The sequence below is a fragment of the Geotrypetes seraphini genome, chromosome 3 (assembly GCF_902459505.1).
Source record: "Geotrypetes seraphini chromosome 3, aGeoSer1.1, whole genome shotgun sequence".
NCBI classification, from domain to species: Eukaryota; Metazoa; Chordata; class Amphibia; order Gymnophiona; family Dermophiidae; genus Geotrypetes; species Geotrypetes seraphini.
In genome coordinates this window covers 173,357,313-173,379,872 of record NC_047086.1, presented here as the reverse complement: position 1 = coordinate 173,379,872, position 22,560 = coordinate 173,357,313, and the positions used below count along the sequence as shown (strand labels likewise).

The 22,560-nt window shown below is 43.5% G+C and overlaps 1 protein-coding gene across 3 annotated transcripts in view; it reads left to right on the top strand.

Annotated features, from left to right (window-relative positions):
• The window catches only part of AHI1 (Abelson helper integration site 1), a 468,789-nt gene that overhangs the window by 37,768 nt on the left and 408,461 nt on the right, over window positions 1-22,560 (top strand). For all 3 annotated transcript variants that reach the window (XM_033938898.1, XM_033938899.1, XM_033938901.1), the window contains exons 3-4: window positions 9,248-9,357; window positions 21,695-22,305. In XM_033938898.1, the coding sequence (XP_033794789.1) occupies window positions 9,248-9,357; window positions 21,695-22,305 (721 nt within the window). The remainder of the gene's footprint in view (window positions 1-9,247; window positions 9,358-21,694; window positions 22,306-22,560) is intronic.

The window sequence follows — 22,560 nt, the reverse complement described above, 5'->3', positions numbered from 1 at the left end:
TCTGCTTACACAGAGTCAAGGATCTCTTCTTCATCCCAACTTGCAGTCTCTACACTTGACAGCTTGGTACCTCTCAACATAACTCCTCTTCAATTTTCTCAACCTCTTCAGGACATTTTAGAGGCTTCCAGAAAGCTTGCCATTAGACAATGCTACCACCAAACATGGACTAGATATTCTACGTGGTGCATCTCTCATAACAAGGAGCCTCGAGATACCTCCGTGTCTTCTGTCTGGCATTATCTTCTGCACTTATTTACCTCTGGCCTCAAGACTACATCCATTCGAGTCCATCTTAGTGCAATTTCTGCTTTCCTTCAGGCTATCAAAGGGAAACCCCTTTCTACTCATCCTGTGGTTTCCAGATTTATGAAAGGACTTTTCAATGTCAAACCTCCTCTCAAACTGCCTCCAGTGGTTTGGGATCTCAATGTTGTTTTTGCTCAATTGATGAAGTCTCCTTTTAAACCCATGGATACGGCTTATCTGAAATATCTTATTTGGAATGTGATGTTTCTCATTGCCCTCACATCTGCTCTGTCGCTATTAGAGGTAAGCTATAAGGATGTCCTCAAACAGATAGATAGATTAAAGAGTGACAAATCACCAGGCCCAGACGAAATCCACCCAAGGGTACTAAAAGAACTAAGAAACGAGATAGCAGAAACACTCCAACAAATTTGTAACCTATCCTTGAAAACTGGGGAGATCCTGGAGGACTGGAAAATAGCAAATATCACACCTATCTTCAAAAAGGGATCGAGAGGTGACGCGGGGAACTACAGGCCGGTAAGCTTGACTTCAGTTCCGGGCAAGATGGTAGAAGCACTGATAAAAGACAGCATCTGTGAGCACATAGAAAAAAATGGACAACTGAAAGCGAGCCAGCATGACTTCTGCAAGGGAAGATCGTGCCAAACGAACTTACTGCACTTCTTTGAAGGGATAAACAGCCAGATGGACAAAGGGGAACCTGTAGACATCATTTATCTCGACTTCCAAAAAGCCTTTGACAAGGTACCTCATGAACGGCTACTTAGGAAGCTGTGGAACCATGGGGTGGAATGGGACGTACACAGATGGATTAAACTCTGGTTGGCAGGCAGAAAGCAAGGGGTTGGTGTGAAGGGCCTCTACTCGGAGTGGAGGAGGGTCACGAGTGGTGTTCCGCAGGGGTCGGTGCTCGGACCGCTGCTATTCAAAGTATTTATAAATGACCTAGAAACGGGGACGAAGTGTGAAGTTATAAAATTTGCGGATGACACCAAACTCTGTAGCAGGGTTAGAACTGCGGAAGATTGTGAAGACCTACAAAGAGACCTAAACAAACTTGAAGAGTGGACAAATAAATGGCAAATGAACTTCAATATAGAGAAATGCAAGGCCATACATATAGGGAAAAAGATCCCGATGTTCAGCTACAAAATGCAGTGCTAGGGGAAAGTATCCTTGAAAAAGACTTGGGTGTTCTGGCAGACAACAATGAAATCAACAGCACAATGTACAGCAGCCTCAAAGAAAGCAAACCGAATGTTGGGTATTATTAAGAAGGGTATTACAACAAGGACGAAGGAAGTCATCATGCCGCTGTATTGCGCTATGGTGCGCCCGCATCTGGAGTACTGTGTCCAATATTGGTCACCGTACCTCAAGAAGGACATGGCGATACTTGAGAGGGTTCGGAAAAGAGCGATGAAAATGATAAAAGGTATGGAAAACCTTTCATACGCAGACAGGTTAGAAAGGCTGGGGCTCTTCTCCCTGGAAAAGCGGAGACTCGGAGGAGACATGATAGAGACCTTCAAGATCATGAAGGGCATAGAGAAGGTAGAAAGGGACAGATTCTTTAGCCTATTGGGAACCACTAGAACAAGGAGGCACTCAGAGAAATTGAAAGGGGAAGGTTTAGAACCAATGTTAGGAAATTCTTTTTTACTCAGAGGGAGGTGGACACCTGGAATGCGCTTCCTGAGGTTGTGATAGGACAGAGTACACTACCGGGTTTCAAAGAAGGATTGGATAAATTCCTGAAGGATACGGGGATTGAGGGATATAGATAGAGGTAGAGATATGATAGGGTATAGATAGAAGGACAAGGGGGATTAAATGATTTAGACAAGGATCACCTTTCAGGTCATGGACCTGATGGGCCGCCGCGGGAGCGGACTGCTGGGCGCGATGGACCTCTGGTCTGACCCAGCGGAGGCAACTTCTTATGTTCTTAGCTGTAAGCTTTAGTTGCTGATCCACCTTTCACAGTTTTCTATCATGACAAGGTGGTCTTCCGTACTCATCCTAAATTCTTACCTAAAGTGGTTTCAGAATTTCATCTCAACCCAATCCATTGTACTTCCAGTATTTTTTCCAAGACCTCATTCTCATCCTGGAGAATCAGCTCTTCATACCCTGGACTGTAAGCTTGCTTTGGCCTTCTACCTGGAACGCACCAAATCACACAGATCTGCTCCTCAACTTTTTGTCTCATTCGATCCAAACAAGTTGGGACACCCAATTTCTAAGTGTACCATCTCCAACTGGATGGCTGCTTGTATCTCTTTCTGCTATGCTCAGGCTGGACTGCATCTACAGAGTCGAGTCACAGCCCACAAAGTCAGAGGCATGGCAGCTTCAGTTGGTTTCCTCAGATCTACTCCTATTGAGGAAATTTGCAAAGCTGCTACCTGGTCCTCGGTTCATACCTTCACTTCTCATTATTGTCTGGATGTTTTTTCCAGACGGGATGGCCATTTTGGCCAGGCAGTATTACAAAATTTATTCTCCTAAATTGCCAACACTCCCACCATCCCATTTTGGTTAGCATGGAGGTCACCCACATGTGAGAATAGGCTGCCTGTTTGTCCTGGGATAAAGCACAGTTACTTACCGTAACAGGTATTATCCAGGGACAGGAGGCAGCTATTCTCACAATCCACCCACCTCCCCTGGTTGGCTTCTCTGCTAGCTATCTGAACTGAGGAGATGTGCCCTGTGCTGGGCGGGAAGGCACTTGCACATGCGCGGTGCAGCTGACTCGAAACTTCTAGTTTCTACAAGCAAGTCTGCTTGCGAGGCTGTCTGCATCCGGGCTCTCTGGATGATGTCGCCCATATGTGAGAATAGCTGCCTGCTGTCCCTGGATAACACCCGTTATGGTAAATAACTATGCTTTACGGTAAGTAACTGCGCTTTACATAGGAATCTCTTCCTTCGCTGATGCTAGGTAAATTGTGTAACGTAGCAATGTGTTTTTATGCTCCCTAGAAACCAATCAGATCACCAGATTGACTGATTGATCTAAGGAACTGTAGGTGGGTCAATTCTTGGATGTGGCAAACAGATTTTGACAGATACTTCGAATGTATTTGAAAAAGTGAGGAAAGTCTCAAAAAATCAGTAGAAGTAAAACTAGTCTATGGTGGCATAGTCATGATGCCCATGAGGGTGTACAGTATTAAGAGTGAAGATCCAAATTTGTTTGCAGCATTCCAGCTCCAGTGCGCGATTACCTCCACAAATGTTCTTCTAATGTGGTCTATCACCAGACATTTAAATTGAAAAAAATCATGTCCATGTTGGATACAGTGCTGGACTATAGGGGCTTGTAATACCCCTCTAGATATCGCTCTGCGGTGTTCATTGAGTCTGAGCCTTAATGCCCAAGATGTCTGCCCAATGTATAACAACTTGCATGGGCAGACAAGGCAGTAAACTACAAAATCAGATTCAAAGTTGCTGTTGATCCGCAAAATATACTGTGCACCATTCTGTGGGTTATGAAAATCCGAGATTGTTAACATAGTATCACAATTCTTACATCTGCCACATGGTTTGTGTAAACCTTTGATCTGAAAATCTGAAGGGATCTCTCTAAAGACAGCAGGACTAAGTAATTCTTTATAATTGATGCCCCTTTTGTAAGCAAATCTTAAATGTTATGAAGAAAAGACTGGCAGCATCTTAACTAGACCCCAGTGCTTATTTATTATTCTCCGAAGTTGATATGTTCTGGGGCCAAAGCTAAAAACACATGTAACTGCACTGTCTTCTACATGTAATGGCTTTTCAAGGAGAAAAATGTCCTGATCTGCATATAGGGCCCTTTTATATGCTCTGTGTATCACTTGTTTAGATATCCACGTGCTTGAAATTTAGTGGTAAGTATTTTAGCTTGAGTTTTAAATTCATCCTTTTCAGAGCATATCCGCCTGTATCTTAAAAACCGAGAGACCGTCAAACTATGTTCTAGATACATCGGATGAAAACTATCAAAATGCAAGAATGTGTTCCAATCTGTATCTTTTCTGTGTACTGTGGTGTGTAATGTATTGTCAATATGCAATATGTTGCCATCCAAAAAAGTAATGTCATCTTGTCTACAGTTCATGGTAAATTTGATGCATGGGTGGCGATCATTAAGCCACTGTACAAATTCAGTGAAAGAACTGTGGTTGCCAACCCAAAAATGAAAAATGTCATCTATGTATCTCATCCATTTAAGTATGTGATCTTTGTATGGAGAATCAATTATCCACTGTTCAAAATTGGACATAAAGAGATTTGCCACTGATGGTGCCATCACGACTCCTGATGTTTGTTTGAAGTATTCTTCACTGAACATAAAAAAATTTTCACACATGGCAATATTGGCCAGTGCAATCAAAAAATCAGTGGGAGCTCTATGGGGAATAGGTCGCTGATCCAAATATGTAGCCAATGCATTAAGTGCTTCTTGCTGGGGAATAACCATATAGGGCAATTGCACATCAAGTGTGATTAGCCAAACTTCAGTGGTGCCTGTAAATGAAATATTCATGATCTTTTTAAGAAAATCCAAAGTATCTCGCACATATGAAAAAGTTTGAGTCACGAAAGGCTGCAAAAAATGATCTATAAAGTTTGAGATAGGTTCTAACAAAGAACCCCTGCCAGAAACTATTGGCGTACCGGGGGGATTTTGCAATCACTTTTGTATTTTAGGGAGAATGTACAACACTGGACATTTGGGGGACTTCACATTTACATATCTATATTCCATGTTCATCAGGAATCTTTTGTCTAGCCCAGGGGTAGGCAATTCCGGTCCTCGAGAGCCAGAGCCAGGTCAGGTTTTCAGGATATCCACAATAAATTTGCATGAGATAGATTTGCATCTCAAGGAGGCAGTGCATGCAAATCCATCTCATACATATTCATTGTGGATATCCTGAAAACCTGACCTGGCTCCGGCTCTTGCGGACCGGAATTGCCTACCCCTGGTCTAGTCCATCCTTAATAATAAGTTCTGCAATTATTTTTTGTAGGATAGGTGTAGGATCTGTATCTAGGTGCATATAGTTACCCGGGTTATCCAGTTGACGTGCGATCTCGCTAACATAATCTGTTTTTGACTGGATCACAATAGTGCCCCCTTTATCAGCTCGATGTATGACTGTAGTGGTGTCTTGTTTTAAATTTTGTATATTTTTCTACTAATAGGGAACAAAAATATTCTATAATTGTGATAACATACTAAATAACTACATATATGTCACAATGTTGTGAATTTTATAATATAGCCAAATATTCAAATTTCGAGAGATTATATTTAATTCTATTTGGACGTTTGTTCTATTTTCTGAAGGTCATGCAATATTAATTCTTTAAACACTGTAAGAAGAGGGTGCAGGGAGGATCCATACTGAGCGTGGTTTAAAAATGGAAATACTTGATTCAGTGACATTGTCTTCTTCATCATGAAAATAATGCTTCATCTGAAACTAATATAACAAAGATTCTGTACTGTGAGATGATAGAAAATCAAATTGTAATGGACTTAAACATTGTGATTCAAAAGGAAGTATGATAATAATTCTGCTGCAATAACCTTTGTGTTTTTTGCTAGCAAAGGGGTGCTTGCTGCTGGTCTAAAGCTAGCAGGCAGTGCTGGATCTAAGTCTTCCTTTTAAGAAAAGGATTGATTGACTAACTGACCCTTTCACAAAACTGTGCAAGAGGTTTTTATTGCCAGTTGACGCGCTGAATGCTTTGTGCTGCTCTGACACTCATAGGAACTCTATGACCGTTGGAGCAGCACAGAACATTCAGTGTGCCGACTAGCAATAAAAACCTCATGTGCGGCTTTGTAAAAGGGAGGGGATTATTTATACATACTGTCACAAATCCAGCACTAATACTTGCCTTGTGCCAGTCAAAACACCTAAATACACACACTTAGGGCCGGATTCTGTATAGGACGCCCAGTCTCGGCAGCTATCTAAGTGACTTTTGAGAATCGCACATGGGCGTCCTATATAGAATTGCCTAACCCCTGATTCTCTAACCAGCGTCCATGTCACAGGTGCCAGTTAGAGAATCGCATTGCCGCTGAGCTGATTGTCACAAGGGAATCTCCCTGCAGAGATCAATTTAGTGGCCATGGCTGGGAACACATCCCCCCTGCAAAGTTGGCCAGCAGGAGGGATGCCCACTCCCTCCCGCTGTTTTCCCCAAACCCCACCACACTGTCTGTGGAAGGAGGGATGCCCAATCTCTCCTGCCGGAAACCCCAAAATAATCCCCGGCAGAAGGGATGCCCAGTCCCTCCTGCCGCCACCCCCAAAGATCACTGGCAGGAGGGATGCCCAGACCCTCCTGCCAGAAACCCCCCACCCCTCCCCCGAAGATCAACAGCAGGAGGGATGCCCACTCCCTCCTACAGGAACAATCTTCTCCATACCTTTTTCTTGCAGGCTGACTGGAGGGATGCTTACTTCTTCTGGCCAGCAGGCCCACCTCCACAGAATGAACAGTTACTTAATTCTGCACTTACAGTTAGTTCAGGAACCCATGCAGTCAATTTAAGGATACTAATTGAGACTGTTGGTCTACCCAAATGCAAGCCCCAACTGGCCTGCAAAGGTTCTTAGGAGGCATAGAAGCACTTAGACTATGAAACTTTGTAAGTCTAAGTGCTTTGGAAATGAGCCCCATAATCTGCAATAAAAACCTGTGGAGTTCTGAAACTGACCAGCAATTCCGAATAAAGATTTATAAAAAAAAAAAAAAATGTTTGCAAAAATTTCTCAAATCCGATTCCTAAGACAAACTGAGAACAGCTACATCTAAAGTGTAGTTTATTCTTAATGGTTTATTATTATTAATATAATCTCCTTTCACAAGCAGTGGCAAGGTGGTTTACAATAATATAAAACAAGAAAATGAAAATGACTACATTAAAAAATAGGAAAGCAGACAGACACAGAGGATTAAGATTGAGAAGTAAAGAATTAAGAATTAAAGTAAAGATGATTCTGTAGCTAAGGTGGCAGCTGAGGACTGGATGACTAATGTATCGTGTTAAATGCAATTGAAAACTAAATAAAATCCCAAAAAAGAAAACAGATGGGTCTTAAGACCTACCGTATTTTTCGCTCCATAAGACGTACCTGACTATAAGACGCACCCACCTCTAGAGGAGGAAAAACCAAGAAAAAAAAATTCTGAACCAAATGGTGTATCCTGTCCCTCCTCTGGTGGTCTAGTGGTAGGCCGGGACAGGGCACATCTAGTGGTGGGCACGTCTAATGGTAGGCAGCCCAAGCCAGCCTGCCCCCAGCCAGCCCTCCAGCCCCAGGCCAGCCAGCCAGCTCCAGGCCAACCAGCCAGCCCCAAGCCAGCTTCAGGCCAGCCAGTCCCAAGACAGCTCTAGGCCAGCCAGCCAGCTCCAGGCCAGCCAGCCAGCCAGCCCCAAGCCAGTCAACCAGCCAGCTCCAGGCAAGCCCCCGTACCTTTTAAAATTTTTCCTAAAGCTCCAGCTGGCTTTGCTCTTTCCCTGCCTGCCGTGGCAGCCTTCGCTCTTCCGGGCTTCTCACAGTGGCAAAACAAATCAGCAGCGCAGCCGTCAGGGGCAAGCTTTATGCTCTCCTGCTTGGCCCTGCGCTGCTTTCCGAATGGCTGTCGTAGGTTCTCGCAAGATTCGCGAGAACTGACGGCAGCCATTTGGAGAGCAGCGCGGGGCTGAGCAGGAGAGCGTAAAGCTTGCTCCTGACGGCCGCACTGCTGATTTGTTTCGCTGCTGGGGAAATGAGGAGCCGGCTGCACACTGGACCACCAGGTAAACAGGAGCAATGGCGACGGTAGGTGGGCGGGTGGGTGGACCTGGGCGGACGGACTGGTAGGGGATTTAAAAGGGGGGGGTTTAAAAAAAAAAAAAAGGCGGTGGGTGGGTGGGCTTAAAAAGGAGTTTTACAATGGTACGGGGGGGAGAGAGTAACAAAATTTGTACATTCGCTTCATAAGATGCCCTGAGATTTTGGGTGGAATAAAAGTGTATCTTATGTAGCGAAAAATATGCTACTTTGAATTTTTAAATGACTTTTCTAACTCTAGTTATTTTAACGAAGAATTCCAAAGAGAGGATTCTAGGTAGAAAAATGCAGATGAACGTGTAGATTTATAATGCACGGAAGAAAGAGACGGAAAACATAGGGCCTGTTTTACAAAGCCATGCTAGCGGTTGCAGCGCGGTAACGGCCCTGAAACCTATAGAGATTTAAAGGCTTTGGGGCTGTTGCCGCACGGTAAAACAGGTCCATAGTCAACAGTCATCTAGAGAGTGAAGTGTTTGGGATGGAGTGTAAGGAATGATATGAGAGGAAAGATATAGTGGAGTACAAGTGGGTAAGTGTAAGAACTTTAAATTTTATCCTTTGGGCTCCCGGCAACCAATGAGGCTGTTTCAACAAGGGAGACGCATGATCAAAATGACAGGCTTTACAGAGAATCCTAATGGCTTGATTTTGTACTGATTACAGCTTCTGCAGCAGAGATTGAGAGGTTGTGTAGAATTCTGTGCATTTTGCAGGGGTGAGGAATTCTGCACAAATTGTGTACATGCAGAATTCTGCCAGGAGTATTATTTGGACTGGAGTAAAAGGCTGGAAAGACTCAAGAAAGATAGCATAGGAAAGGGTTGAGGAGAAGGAGATATGTGTGTATGCTGCACAAAGTCAGATCTGGCTATTTTGCCCTACATGATGCTAAGTCCCATACTCCAGGGCTCATACTTTAAGCTAGGAATGAAAGGCTTGTGTTACTACAGATGTTCTCTTGTACGAGTTTCTGCACATTGGTGTCTTATTGTTGTAGGATGCTGAGAGTAGAGCCTGGTCTCAATCTGAGAATAAGCAATGGCCACTTTCCACAGTATACCTGAACGAATCTAAAAGTAGAGTGATTGCTGACACTATAATTAACTTTTCTCTTACAGGAGAGAGTGAGGCAAAGGCAAAAACAAAGGCTCGCTTTGAAGAAATTTTTAGGAGCTATGCTGACAAAAAGAAGTCGAAGAAAAGTAGGACCCATCATGAACAGATTGTGGTGAGTATATTCAATCTAACATTAACTGTGAATCAAAAAATATTTGAAATATATCTTAAATTATTCTAAAATAATTTATAGAGTGCTCAGTGTGAAATCTTATTCAAAACCAACAGGTTAATAGAATGAAGATGTAATAACATTCCATCATTGCACTCACCTACCTACCAGCCCTGTCTGATTGATTGTTTGTAAATTATTCAGGCTAAATAGTGATGATGAAGAAATAAAGATGAATACTTAGCTGAATGTTGTAGATAAATAAGTATCTCCTCCATAAGATATATTCTTAGATTCAGCTCATTAATACTGGAGGTAGTGTGATGAAGTCTTTTTTGTATATATAACTCGCTGGTTTAGTAGAAAATGTGAAAAAAGTGAGTCTCCATTGGTGGATTGGAGACTCACTTTTTTCACATTTTCTACTAAACCAGTGAGTTATATATACAAAAAAGACTTCATCACACTACCTCCAGTATTAATGAGCTGAATCTAAGAATATATCTTATGGAGGAGATACTTATTTATCTACAACATTCAGCTAAGTATTCATCTTTATTTCTTCATCATCACTATTTAGCCTGAATAATTTACAAACAATCAATCAGACAGGGCTGGTAGGTAGGTGAGTGCAATGATGGAATGTTATTACATCTTCATTCTATTAACCTGTTGGTTTTGAATAAGATTTCACACTGAGCACTCTATAAATTATTTTAGAATAATTTAAGATATATTTCAAATATTTTTTGATTCACAGTTAATGTTATATTATTTACTAGGTGAATTATAAAAGATTTTTTTCTCCAATTGATTTAATTTTTGAGTATATTCAATCATCAAAAGTCATGGGCAGATCACACAGGTTTTCTTTCATAGAACACAACTATGTGTTTAATATGCAGTATAGCTTTAGAGGCCATTGATCTATACCTAAATAGGGCTAGATGTATTCACTTCTGGTTTTTGTATGTATGGAAACTGTAAATAGGTTTGTGTATATAAGGTGCACAGGTGTACAATTATGTATATATTATATTAGGGGGGTAATGCTGCTTTATCAGGTTGTATATAAGGGAAGGGAGGAGTTATGTGCAGCTTTCACATTACCATAATTTTGTTGGTGCTGCTCTTGTGTTCTCACATGCAGTTGTGCTTCCTGAGGGGTTGGAAAAGGAGAGGGTTGTACTCATCACATGTTCCTGAATGGGTTGGGAGAGACATACGACCTCGTACAGACCTGCCACCATTGGTTCTAACCATCACATATTGTAACTGGTACTGTGGTCTACTCGGGACTCAACAGCACCCCTCAGTGGTTACAAGAAATAATAGCACTTGCGTGTGACCGGACTGGAGTCACCCTGCAGGCTTGGACTGACACCAATAGAAAATCAAAAACCACAATGTTCCAAAAAGATTCTAAATCAGAATGCCTCAGGTTTATTCTTTCCAAACATAAAAATCAGGAAAATCATGAATCCCAACAAACAGGTAAGTAGACCATAAATCTTCAAGCAGTCCAAAACAAAAAGAAAGAGCAACAAAACAGTTCAAATATAAAGTCCAGCTGCTCTCCTTATTTCACCCCTCTGAGGTTTGGTCTCACCTCAGAACTCAAGGCAACCTGCTCCCAAACAAGTTATACAGTGTAGTACAAAATAGAGTTCAAGGCACTGGATTCACTGTCCACAGTGTTCCTATAGTGAATCCTCTGGCAGCCCTACACTAAACTGCCAGGCAAAGGAGAGTGTCACAGGTTTGCTTTCATTTAGCTATAATATAGCCTACAAAATGCCCTCCCAGGTAACAGCAAACCTCTCCCAAAAACTGACACCTTCAGCTTCATAAAAGCAAAAGAAAAAAGAAAAGCAAAAATCCCAAAAGGTCCGGTTTCAGCACACAGTCACTCTCAATCAAAGGGAGCTGAAAACACACTCACTGTTTCTGCCAATTAGGACTTGCAGCTGATGGAAAGACCAACCTCTATGGCTTCCTCACAAGGACTCATTTCCTCAGGTAGGTTGTCAAGTTCCATGGGAAGATCAGCATCAGAATAGACTTCCTCCAGCATTTCTCCGGCCTCCTGCACCTCCATAGGTGAGGCTGTATCGTCCCTGCTTGGCCCAAGGAGACTCTCGGGGAGGAAAGGTCTGAACCTTCTCCCTAGCCTGCCTGTCTGCTTGCTCTCAGCTGCTGGTTTTTGTACTCCTGGGGCACGCCCTATTCTACCTGAGTCAGCAGACCTGCCTGGGGCTCTTGGGCTCCTCCTGTGGTGACCTAGATACTGCTCATCCAGGAGATCCTTGGAGATTTCAGGCTCCCCCTGGTGGTTAACCTGGAAATCATCCCAATTTTTCCTAGCACAACCCTTGTCCATTCCCTTCCGGGTTTTACTCTGTGTCTTAGTGGGAACTTTAGCTGGAACCAGGTCAGGCACGATGCCTGTCTGGTTACAATATTTATGGACACTAGCAAAGCTATCATGGGAGTCCTCTGAGGTTCTTTGACACATCTACCAAATAAAGATAGCTGATGTTACTTGCTAATATTATCTGCTGTTTTTGCTTGCATCAATTTGATATCTGGTCTGACTTCATTAGACACTTCTTATAGTCTATATACTTTTCCCTCCAAATTTGTAGGTTTAGGACTCGCAACCAGTTATTTTTGAGTTTCTAAACCCTGACTCAACCACACCTCCCTCTCACCTCCCAGACCTTTTCACACCTTAACTGGTGATCTAGTGATGAAGCAGGGCAGGAGCAATCTTCCTATCTCCTGCCCTGAGCAGAGTCGTGAACAAAAATGGCTGCTATGAGTTCCCGTGGTCTCACAAGATACAGCGGGAACTCACGGTAGCCATTTTTGTTCATGGCTCTGCATGGGGCAGGAGTGTAGGAAGATTACTCCTGTCCCGCTTCATTGCTAGACCACCAGGTAAGGTGTGGAGAGATCTGGAAGGGAGCTGGGGTTGGGTCAGTAGGCCCTAAAGTTATTTGCGATATTTCCATATTCGCAGGCTGGCTCTGCCCCTAAACCCCAGAAATTTGCTGCCATTGGTTTGTGTGTTGGTACTTGTTAGGGTAAAATTGCAAAGGATGAAGTGGTCTGCTTTGAGCTTGTTGTTGTACTGTATGATTTGCTGGTACTTTAGTGGATAAGGAGAAGCGTACATACAGTATCTACAAGGCTGTGCATGTGGACACAACAGTAATCAAGGCTCTGAATTCTCTGCAAGGCATCCCTTGTCAATTTGCTATCAATTATAGGGCCATCCACCTTTTCCTTCTCTTCCATATGAAAGGAACATCACACACTGCTCACACCCTATAGAGCCCCAAGTAGCTCGATCTGCACCCTACTAGTGATGTTGGGATGCCTGTCTGAATTATGTAAGGCATCATATCATGAAGTACATATGTTATGATCAGGCCAGTGTGGTTGTACAAACACCACAATATTGACTGTACTGGAATGGAATATCAAAGATTGTCATTTCAAGGGCCCTACTTAATAGAATAGAATTTGTGCTGTGGTGCTCTATTAGATAATGACATAGGGACAGAACTTCGTTGAAGAATGCTGGTATAGAAGGACAGAGAATTATTAAGCTCTGGAACGTATTTTTCAGAGGTTGTGGAAGAGCGGATAGTGTAGCTGGTTTTAAGAAAGGTTTGGACAATTTCCTGGAGGAAAAGTCCATAGTCTATTATTGAGAAAGTCATGGGGGAAGCCACTGCTTGCCCTGGATTGGTAGCATGGAATGTTGCTACTCCTTGGGTTTTGGCCAGGTACTAGGGACCTGGATTGGCCACCGTGAGAACAGGCTACTGGACTTGATGGACCATTGGTCTGACCCAGTAAGGCTAATCTTATGTTCTAAAGAATGACACAGGATGGTTTCTCACGGTTATTTGTGGGGATAGAGACAGAGAGACTTGGTGGAAGGAGATGGGTTGTTCACCCTCTCCAGGGTGGAGAGAATGAGAGGGCACTCTGAGGTTAGGGGGGGATGGATTCCTTGCAGGCATAGGGAGGTTCTTCTTCACCCGGGGAGTGGTGGAGGGCTGGGGCGCTCTTCCAGAGGCTGTTGTGGGGGGAGCACACTCCAGGGATTCAGGATAGGGTTGGGCAGGTTCCAGCTGAACCAGAGCGTGCGCAGGTGGAGCTGGTCTCGGTTGGGGCACTGGTCTTTGGCCTGAGGGCCACCACGTGAGCGGACTGCTGGGCACGATGGACCACTGGTCTGGCCTAGCGGCAGCAATTCTTATGTTCTTATGTACCACTCATTCAGGAAATCGTTAAAAACCCACTTATTTGACAAATTTACCTGACCCTTCAATTCGGATCTACACCTACCTCATCTCATATGTTTCCCCCCACCCCCACCTAATTTTGCCCTGTCTCAAAACTGTCCATCTACCCCTTCCCATATCTAACTGATGTTACCTCACTGTCCTTACAGCACCTCTTGTTGTACACCGTCTTGAACTGAAAAGTATGACGGGATATAAATAAAGCTGCTATTATTATTATACATTGATTCACTCATTGAGCCACACAATGCCACTTTTTACACATCTAAAAAAAAGTATTTTCCCCCTCATTTTACAATATTGTCTTTTTTCCTTCTATTTGCACCTTTGCTTTTCTGACTACTTTACCTGCTTCCCTTTGCTTTTCTAGATATTGTTGCCTGTTTTTCTACTTCTGTGTCTCTTATAGTTTATGAAGGTTAACATCTCTTTCTTCTTTTCAACTACTATATTTGAGGACCAAAGTGGCCTTCCTTTCCTCTTAGTTTTATCTACTTTCCTCTATAATAGCTCCTTTCAATTTTGCTGGTTTTCTCCTTCCCCAAAATATTCCCATTCTGTTAACATCTCTTTGAGTTAATCCCCTATCTTGACTAAATATTCCTAAAGTCTAACACCTTCACTTTTGAAAAACCAAGTATGTCTTAATATTAAACCACAGTAAAAGAAGAGAAAATCAAATACATTCAAAGATGCAGAAGACAAAAATTTCAAAGGGACTGACCAAATGGACAGAGCTGGGAGACCCAATTTATGGCGTTCATTTTGGAACAAAAATTCAATTACTACCCAATAAAATAAGATATCTAGGCTCAACACATGCTATGTTTTTGCACTGTCGCCTTCATTAGTAGAAAATGCATTGATTTCATACAGGTTTGAAAAAACATCAAGAAAGTCTATTTTCTACTTCCTTCTTCCCAGCCTCCAGGAAAATTTCAGGAGACTATTGGCAAAATGATCCTCGTAGTGAAAATTGTGTGTTCTTTCTCTCGGAAATCTTTTCCTGCTTGCAGAACTGCTATTTGATCCTCATTGCACTCCCTTTCTAACCACTGTTTGGCTGGATCTGTAAGCTAGGTTCAGTGGCGTACCTAGGGGGGGGCGGGGGGGGCGGGCCGCCCCGGGTACCAGCCCTGAGGGGGTGTTCCCGGCCTTGCCGCTCAGTCCCCCCCCACGCCCGAAGGACCGCTCACCCCACTGACCTTCCAGCACACCTATGAAGCAGCCCGCAGCAGGATCACGACGTCAGCAATCCCTCAGCTGCTTGGGCGCTGCTTCCTGCGCCGCGGTCCCGTCCCTCCTCTGACGTCAGAGGAGGGGGCGGGACCGCGGCGCAGGAAGCAGCTCCTAAGCAGCGCAAAGATAGCTGACGTCGCGATCCTGCTGCGGCTGCTTCATAGGTAGTGCGGGGAGGCCAGGGGGGCGAATGGTCCTTCGGGGTGGGTCGGGGCATCAGGCCTTCAGGGTGGGGCGGGCGGGCGGGCAGGCAGACTTTCAAGGGGGAGGGGGGTGACAGGCAGGCAGGCAGGCCTTCAAGGGGGGGTGCAGGTCTTCGGGGGGGGGTGCAGACCTTCAAGGGGGTGCAGGCCTTCAAGGGGGGGACAGGCAGGCAGGCCTTCAAGGGGGGGACAGGCCTACAAGGGGGGGGGGACAGGCCTACAAGGGTGTGCAGGCCTACAAGGGGGGGGGGACAGGCCTTCAAGGGGGGACAGGCCTTCAGGGGGGGTGCATGCCTTCAGGGGGGGGTGCCGACCTTCAAGGGGGTGCAGGCCTTCAAGGGGGGGACAGGCAGGCAGGCCTTCAAGTGGGGGGACAGGCCTTCGGGGGGGTGCAGGCCTTCGGGGGGGGGTGCAGACCTTCAAGGGGGTGCAGGCCTTCAAGGGAGGGGACAGGCCTTCAAGGGGGGGACAGGCAGGCAGGCCTTCAAGGGGGGGACAGGCCTACAAGGGGGTGGGACAGGCCTTCAAGGGGGTGCAGGCCTTTGGGGGGGTGCCAACCTTCAAGGGGGGGTGCAGGCCTTCAAGGGGGGGGGACAGGCCTTCAAGGGGGGACAAGCAGGCAGGCCTTCAAGGGGGGGACAGGCCTACAAGGGGGTGGGACAGGCCTTCAAGGGGGTGCAGGCCTTTGGGGGGGTGCCAACCTTCAAGGGGGGGGACAGGCCTTCAAGGGGGGACAAGCAGGCAGGCCTTCAAGGGGGGGTCAGGCCTTCAAGGGGGGGACAGGCCTACAAGGGGGTGGGACAGGCAGACCTTTAAGGGGGGACAGGCCTACAAGGGGGTGGGACAGGCAGACCTTTAAGGGGGGATAGGCCTTCAAGGAGGGACAAGCAGGCAGGCCTTCAAGGGGGGGTCAGGCCTTCAGGGGGGGGACAGGCCTTCGGGAGTGCAGGCCTTCGGGGTGGGTGCAGGCCTTCGGGGTGGGTGCAGGCATTCGGGGTGGGTGCAGGCCTTCGGGGTGGGTGCAGGCCTTCAGGGGGGGACAGACCTTCAGGTGGGGGGTACAATCCTTCGGGGAGGGTGCAGGCCTTCAGGGATGGGGTTTAGGCCTTCAGAGGGGGACAGACCTTCGGGTGGGAGGTAAAGTCCTTCGGGGGGGTGCAGGTCTTCAGGGGTGGGGTGTAGCCCTTCGGAGGGGGGACAGACCTTCGGGGGAGGGGGGTCCTGGTGTAAAAGTACACAGAGGGAGAGAGGGAAGGGGGGGTTCAATGATACGTGCATATGCCAGACTTTGGGGGTTAGAAATAATGGGTCTAAAAACAGAGGAGTGGGAGAGAGATGGTGCATAATGGGATTTAGGGAGGGAAGGAACAGAAAGGGAGAGAACTTGGAAACAGGGGATGGTGTGGAGGGGGGATAGAGATACTGGATAGGAGGATAGTTGGGAACAGAAAGGGAGAGATGGTGGATCCTGGGGTGGTGGGGAGTTGAGAAAAGGTGAATCTGTGGATGGAGACAAAAAAAAGGAAAGATGCCAGATCTCCGGGAGAGGGAAGGGAAACGGAAGGGGAGAACAGAGATGGCAGACGGATGGTTAGCACGGAGAAAGGAGACCCTGGCAAGCAAGACAACAAGAGCCTGGGACCAACAAGATTTGAATATTGATCAGAGAACAAAAGGTAGAAAAAATAATTTTATTTTCTGTTTTGTGATTACAATATGTTAGATTTGAAAAGTGTACATGAGACAGCTTGAAATGGGAACTTTTCTATTTTTGTGAATGGCAAGGCTGAGTTCAGTTAAAATATATGCTTTATAAGAAAATATAATAATGTGTTTTATAAAGTTTATAAGCATTGCTGGCATACTAGGTGAGGTGTTCCTAGTGTTGGTGGTGGTGGTAGCATGTCAGTGTGTTGAGAGGAAGAGGTAGTCTGGGAAATTCTGCTGAGCAAACTCTGGGCCCATTTCCACCCCCAGTTAGTCCACTCCACTCAACTGGTTCACACACTGAGTGGGTCTTTGGGTGTTATTTCTGGGTAGTTGTTTTAGAATCTCTTCCAGTGGTTTGTCAGTATCTCCTTCTGGTCCAAGGAAGGAAACTTTGTCAACCTTAGCATTGACCTTCAGAATATGTTTGTAACAGCGCTGCTTGTGTGGCATTAGGCTATGTAGTGATCGAAAGAAAAAAACAGACCTTTGCACATTTTTGCACTATATGGTGGGTGTATGAGGAGATTCATTTCCTGCACAGTTAAGTCCATGTGAAGTTACCTTGTGCTGTATTTGACATCTAGCAAGGTCTCTGTTTGGAAGGAAAGATCTAAGCTTAAAAATGAAGTGGCCAGAAGTTATGTTAAAAGTAGATAGCGTAGCTGGTTTTAAGAAAGGTTTGGACAAATTCCTGGAGGAAAAGTCCATTGTCTGTTATTAAGACATGGGGGAAGCGTCTGCTTGCCCTGGATTGGTGCACTCAGCAGCAACAAATACTAGTTTTGGCTGGCTCTTTCCCCGCATTTCTCCTCTCTTCCCCACGATTTAATATCCAGTTCAGGCAGTAAGTAAATGCATCGGCAGGGGGGGTCTGGTAAGTCTTGGGGGCTGGGGATGGAAGGTGAGAATCAATTCTGTAGGCTATCAGAAATTTGCTTAATTATCTACTCACACAGAAAAGCAGTAAAGTCAATAGGTTCTCTGAGTGGGAACAACCTGTTTGATCTTGCACTCTTGTGATTGACCAATTGTTTATCACTGTTTAATTTATCACATTGATTAATTTGAGCACACCTGAGGTGTCCTATGATGGTGTGCACTGCAGGCAGAGGAGCCTTATTGTGTAAAGCACTGGAGAATTCTCTCCTCTCGCTTACCTCTCACGCTGAGGACACCCTGCTTCAGTATAATCATTTATATGATTTATCTTATAAACATTATTACGTGGTCTTTTCCTCAAGTGCTGAGACATCAGGTTGTTCCCACTTGGAGAACCTATTGACTTTTACTGCTTTTCTGTGTGGCTTTAACATTTTTGCTATTCAGTATACCTAAACTATTATTCAGTAGAAAAAATTTGGTTTGTTCAATCAAATCCTGTGTGGACATTGGACTTCTATGAGTGAATGTTCTGCTTGATTGAACAAACTAAATTTTTTCTACTGAATAATAGTCTAGGTACAATGAAAGTAAATAGCAAAAATGTTTGAGTAGATAATTAAGGAAATCTTTTTCATATTGCTTGCTTATGGACTGGGAAAAAAGACTGTTCAAGCAAATGTCTCCAGAACTGCTTTAATGGAAAAATGTGATTTTTTTTTTTTAAGTACTTTGTGAAATTTATTGTTGTTGTGAAATTTATTGTTATACTTTGTTTAAACTTAAAAAGCGGTGTCATTAACAGTGAATCTAATCGAAAAATCGATTCAACAGGGTGAATCGAATCGAATGAAATATTTTTCTCTGAATCGGGCAGCACTATTGGCTACCATGAGAATGGGCTACTGGGCATGATGGACCATTGGTGTGACCCAGTTAGGCTATTCTTATGTTATGTTCTCATCTGTAGGGGCCTTTGTTTTCACTTCTTATTTTAATGTATTTTTTTCCTGGGAACTTATCAGTGTTTTTTTATAATGGGAACAAAAATGGAAGAGAATTAATGTGTGTGGAATGGGGGGGTAACTAATTTCTTCAGCTAAATAATTCAATCCACTTCAAACAGACATAGGAGAACTCACGCACCATTCACACACCCTCCAACCAAAAACGTCAAAAGAAAAAAACTGTTCGACAACCTCCTAGCCATTCGAGCTGCAACACTTGACCCCCAACTCTACAACCTATTGACCTCGACCACAAACTACAAAACCTTAAAAAAAGAAATAAAAACCCTTCTATTCAAAAAACACATAAAACCAAACTAACATAATCAGAACTGTCCCAAGCATCACCTGCAACTACTCCATATGTACTTCTGATGTCATGACAATTCAGACATAATTTATGTTATGTTATGTTTGGAATAATAGTTACATAAATGAGGTTCAATAAAAGAAAATTTTCACTGCCTGTTTCTATTCTGACCATTTATTCCATTTCATGGTTATTGCAAAAAAAAAAAAAAAATTTTACATGGGGGGGGGGGGGGGTGTGTCAAAAAATGATGGGCCCCAGGTGCCACATACCCTAGGTACGCCACTGGCTAGGTTAGACATGGCTTTTAGGGTCTGATGGTTTACCTGTAGATTTGTCTTCCTCCCCTCCAGTGTAGTAATCTAGCAGTGTGATAAGTAAGGTGAAATTAACAGTTACTGGTAAGTTTGTTTTCTTTCTTGAGTTCTGCCAGACCATCTATAAAGCCATGGCTCATTCAGTTATCTTTTTTTGTAATCTTTGATTAATGAGTTTCTGTTAGCAATCCTGTCTATTGCTGGAGTGTCATCACACCAAGAGACTGGCGTTTACTTTAATTTTCTAGAGATACCTCGGGAATTGGAGGAAGAGTGAGGCTGAGTAGTATCCCTTGATGATTTGATTACATTTTTTACCTTGACATGAGTAGGCTTAGTCCCTCTGCCACCCTGTATAGAGAAAGGGCATGTCATCAGAAATATGCTCTCTCTATCCATCTGCCAGTAAGAAAACATGAAGTCATAATCCATGCATCCTGACTGGTCTGACAGGACTCAAGAAAAAAGATTAGATATCTCCAGGATTAGGGGAACTGAGGCTGATGCAGGACTAACTTTTACGGTCTGTACCCCACAAATGGGGAAAAAGTAGGTGAAGCTTCAGCAACTCCAGAGTTGTATATCACTTTGTTATATGCTGCAAGTGAGAGTGCTATGCAGCTCATGAGAGAGGCGAAGACATCTTGACTGTAAGTTGAACATTTGGGCTACAAAAACCCGAGGGAACGGTACAGTTTAATGGGTGAAGAACTTAAGTTGACGGCAGAAGAGTGGGACTTGGGTGTGATTGTATGTGATCTTAAGGTGGCAAACAGGTTGAAAAGGTGATGGCGAAAGCTAGAAGGATGCTAAGGAACATAGGTATGGCCAGTAGAAAAAAGGAGGTATTGATGCTCCTGTATAAGACTGGTGAGACCTCATTTAGAATATTGTGTACAATTCTGGAGACTGCATCTTCAAAAAGATATAAAAAGGATGGAGTCGGTCCAAAGGAAGGCTACTAAAATGGTGCATGGTCTTTATCATAAGGTGTATAGGGACAGACTTAAAGATCTCCATATGTATACTTTAGAGGAAAGGTGGGAGAGGGGAGATATGATTGAGACGTTTAAATACCTACTTGGTATAAATGTGCCTGAGTCAAGTCTCTTTCAATTGAAAGGAAACTCTGCATTGAGAGGGCATAGGATGATGTTAAGAGGTGATAGGCTCCAGAGTTATCAAAGAAAATACTTTTTTACAGAAAGGGTGGTAGATGCGTGGAACAGTCTCCCAGAAGAAGTGGTGGAGACAGAGACTGTGTCTGAATTCAAAAAAGCATGGGATAGGCATATGGGATCTCTTAGAGAGAGAGGAAGAGGTAATGGTTACTACGGATGGGCAAACTGGATGGGCTATTTAGCCTTTATCTGCCATCATGTTTCTATGAAGTATGGCTATATACAAGGTGCTATCATGTTTGGCTGCCTATATGGTTGACATGGTGGAGACTTGACAACCAGCATTTAAGCATGAATGACTAGGGCCCACACAGTGATGGGCGCAGCTCTAACCACCTCGTTAGGCAGACTAGATGGACCATATGGGTCGTTATCTACTGTCATTTATTGTATTAATGCAAAATTTACAAGTAAATGAAAAAATACTTTACCTTTGCCCATGTAGCTTTCTTTAATCATTATCTATTAGGTCTGCTGTATTACCAAGCCAGTCAAAGCCTCTAGCATTGTGTTCTGCTTTTGGATGAGCTGTGTATTATTGTAATCTGTACTGTAATTTGCCATTTAAGGTCTTCAAATTGTTTTGCTCAAATGCAGCCTATACTGTTGAGCTTACTTTACGTACATGCAGGGCCCCAGTGTCTCTAGGAAATAAGATATCACTTTATCATCCTGTGAGTTAGGTTTGTCCTGAATGTTTTAAAGGCCTTCGTAAATCAAGTGGTTAATAAAATTGTCCTGGTCTGGTTGTGGTCCATTAATCATGTATTACTTGGTAAAAAAAAAAATAAAATAAAAAAACCCACCCCAAAACCCAGAATCCAACCTCTTCTCAGGTAGGATACTTATAGTATAGTTCTAAAGACCTCTTTCACTAGAAGACTGGCTAGGTCCATACTTGTTGAACATATTTAATAGTGGTTATTGAATAAAGAGTCAGTAGACAGGAACTTCCTTCAGTATCAGAATCTAGGATGAATTTATTACTCAATGTTTTAATTTAGTTGAAAACTATTTGTCAAGTTGAACTCCCTTTTCCCACCTAAAGAATATGGAAAATCTTTGGTGCTTGATTTTTTTTTTTTTAACCAAAAATACTGAAACCATTAAATGATATTTTAAAATGCTATGTGAAGTATTTATTTTCTCTCTTTTTTTAAATACCCTTATAGCTTGAAACTCTCAAGAGCCATCTTGATCTTGCCAAAGAAACTGAAAATGATGAAGCCATCATAAATAACATTTACCATCCAGAGAAGAGCCCCAGGTTTACCAAAAACAAACTGAGAGACCGAGCCTCTGTGGCTGAGAAAGTGAATAATGATGTTAAAGGTGAAGAAAATAGGCAAGTAAAAATAACAAAGAAGAAAAAGAAAGCAGTGAAAGAGGAGGAGCAAAATATGGAGGAAGAAACTGTGTGTGTTACTGAATATCAAGTCTCAGAAAGGGAGCTGAATAATATTCAGAGGGTGAAAATAGAACAACTAACTCACCAAGATGAACCTCAGCAGCTGACTGAGAAAAAGAAGAGGGTAAGAAATATAAAAGGTCAGCAAAAGATGACTGAAAAAGAAGATAAAGAGCAACTGATTAAAGCATATGAGCTTCAGGTATCTGAAGAAGAGATAAGTGCAATTAGAGAGAAAATTAAAAAGAAACTCAAGGAACAGATGACAGAGTTAACATCAAATGTTCAAAACCAGAAAGTTCTGTTGAACAATGAAATAAGTAAGAAAAAGATGAAGAAAAAAGAAATACTGTTTGACCCAGAAGCTGAAACAAGGTACTGTATCAAAGTGTAATTTTAATATACTGTCTGGCATCCAAATGTTCTAGTCCTTGTTATGATATGTAGATGAAGAGCAAAGCTACAGGATATGCTGAAATGAAAGCACATGGTATGCAAAGGGAAGACTTTTTTTCTCTTCCTTTCTTAGTAAGTCCTAGCTATTTGATACTATGACTCTGCTCTTTGCTAGCTGCCAGCTGAGATAAATTGTTTAACATGGTTTCTCCTTTTTTTTTTCTTTTTAATCAT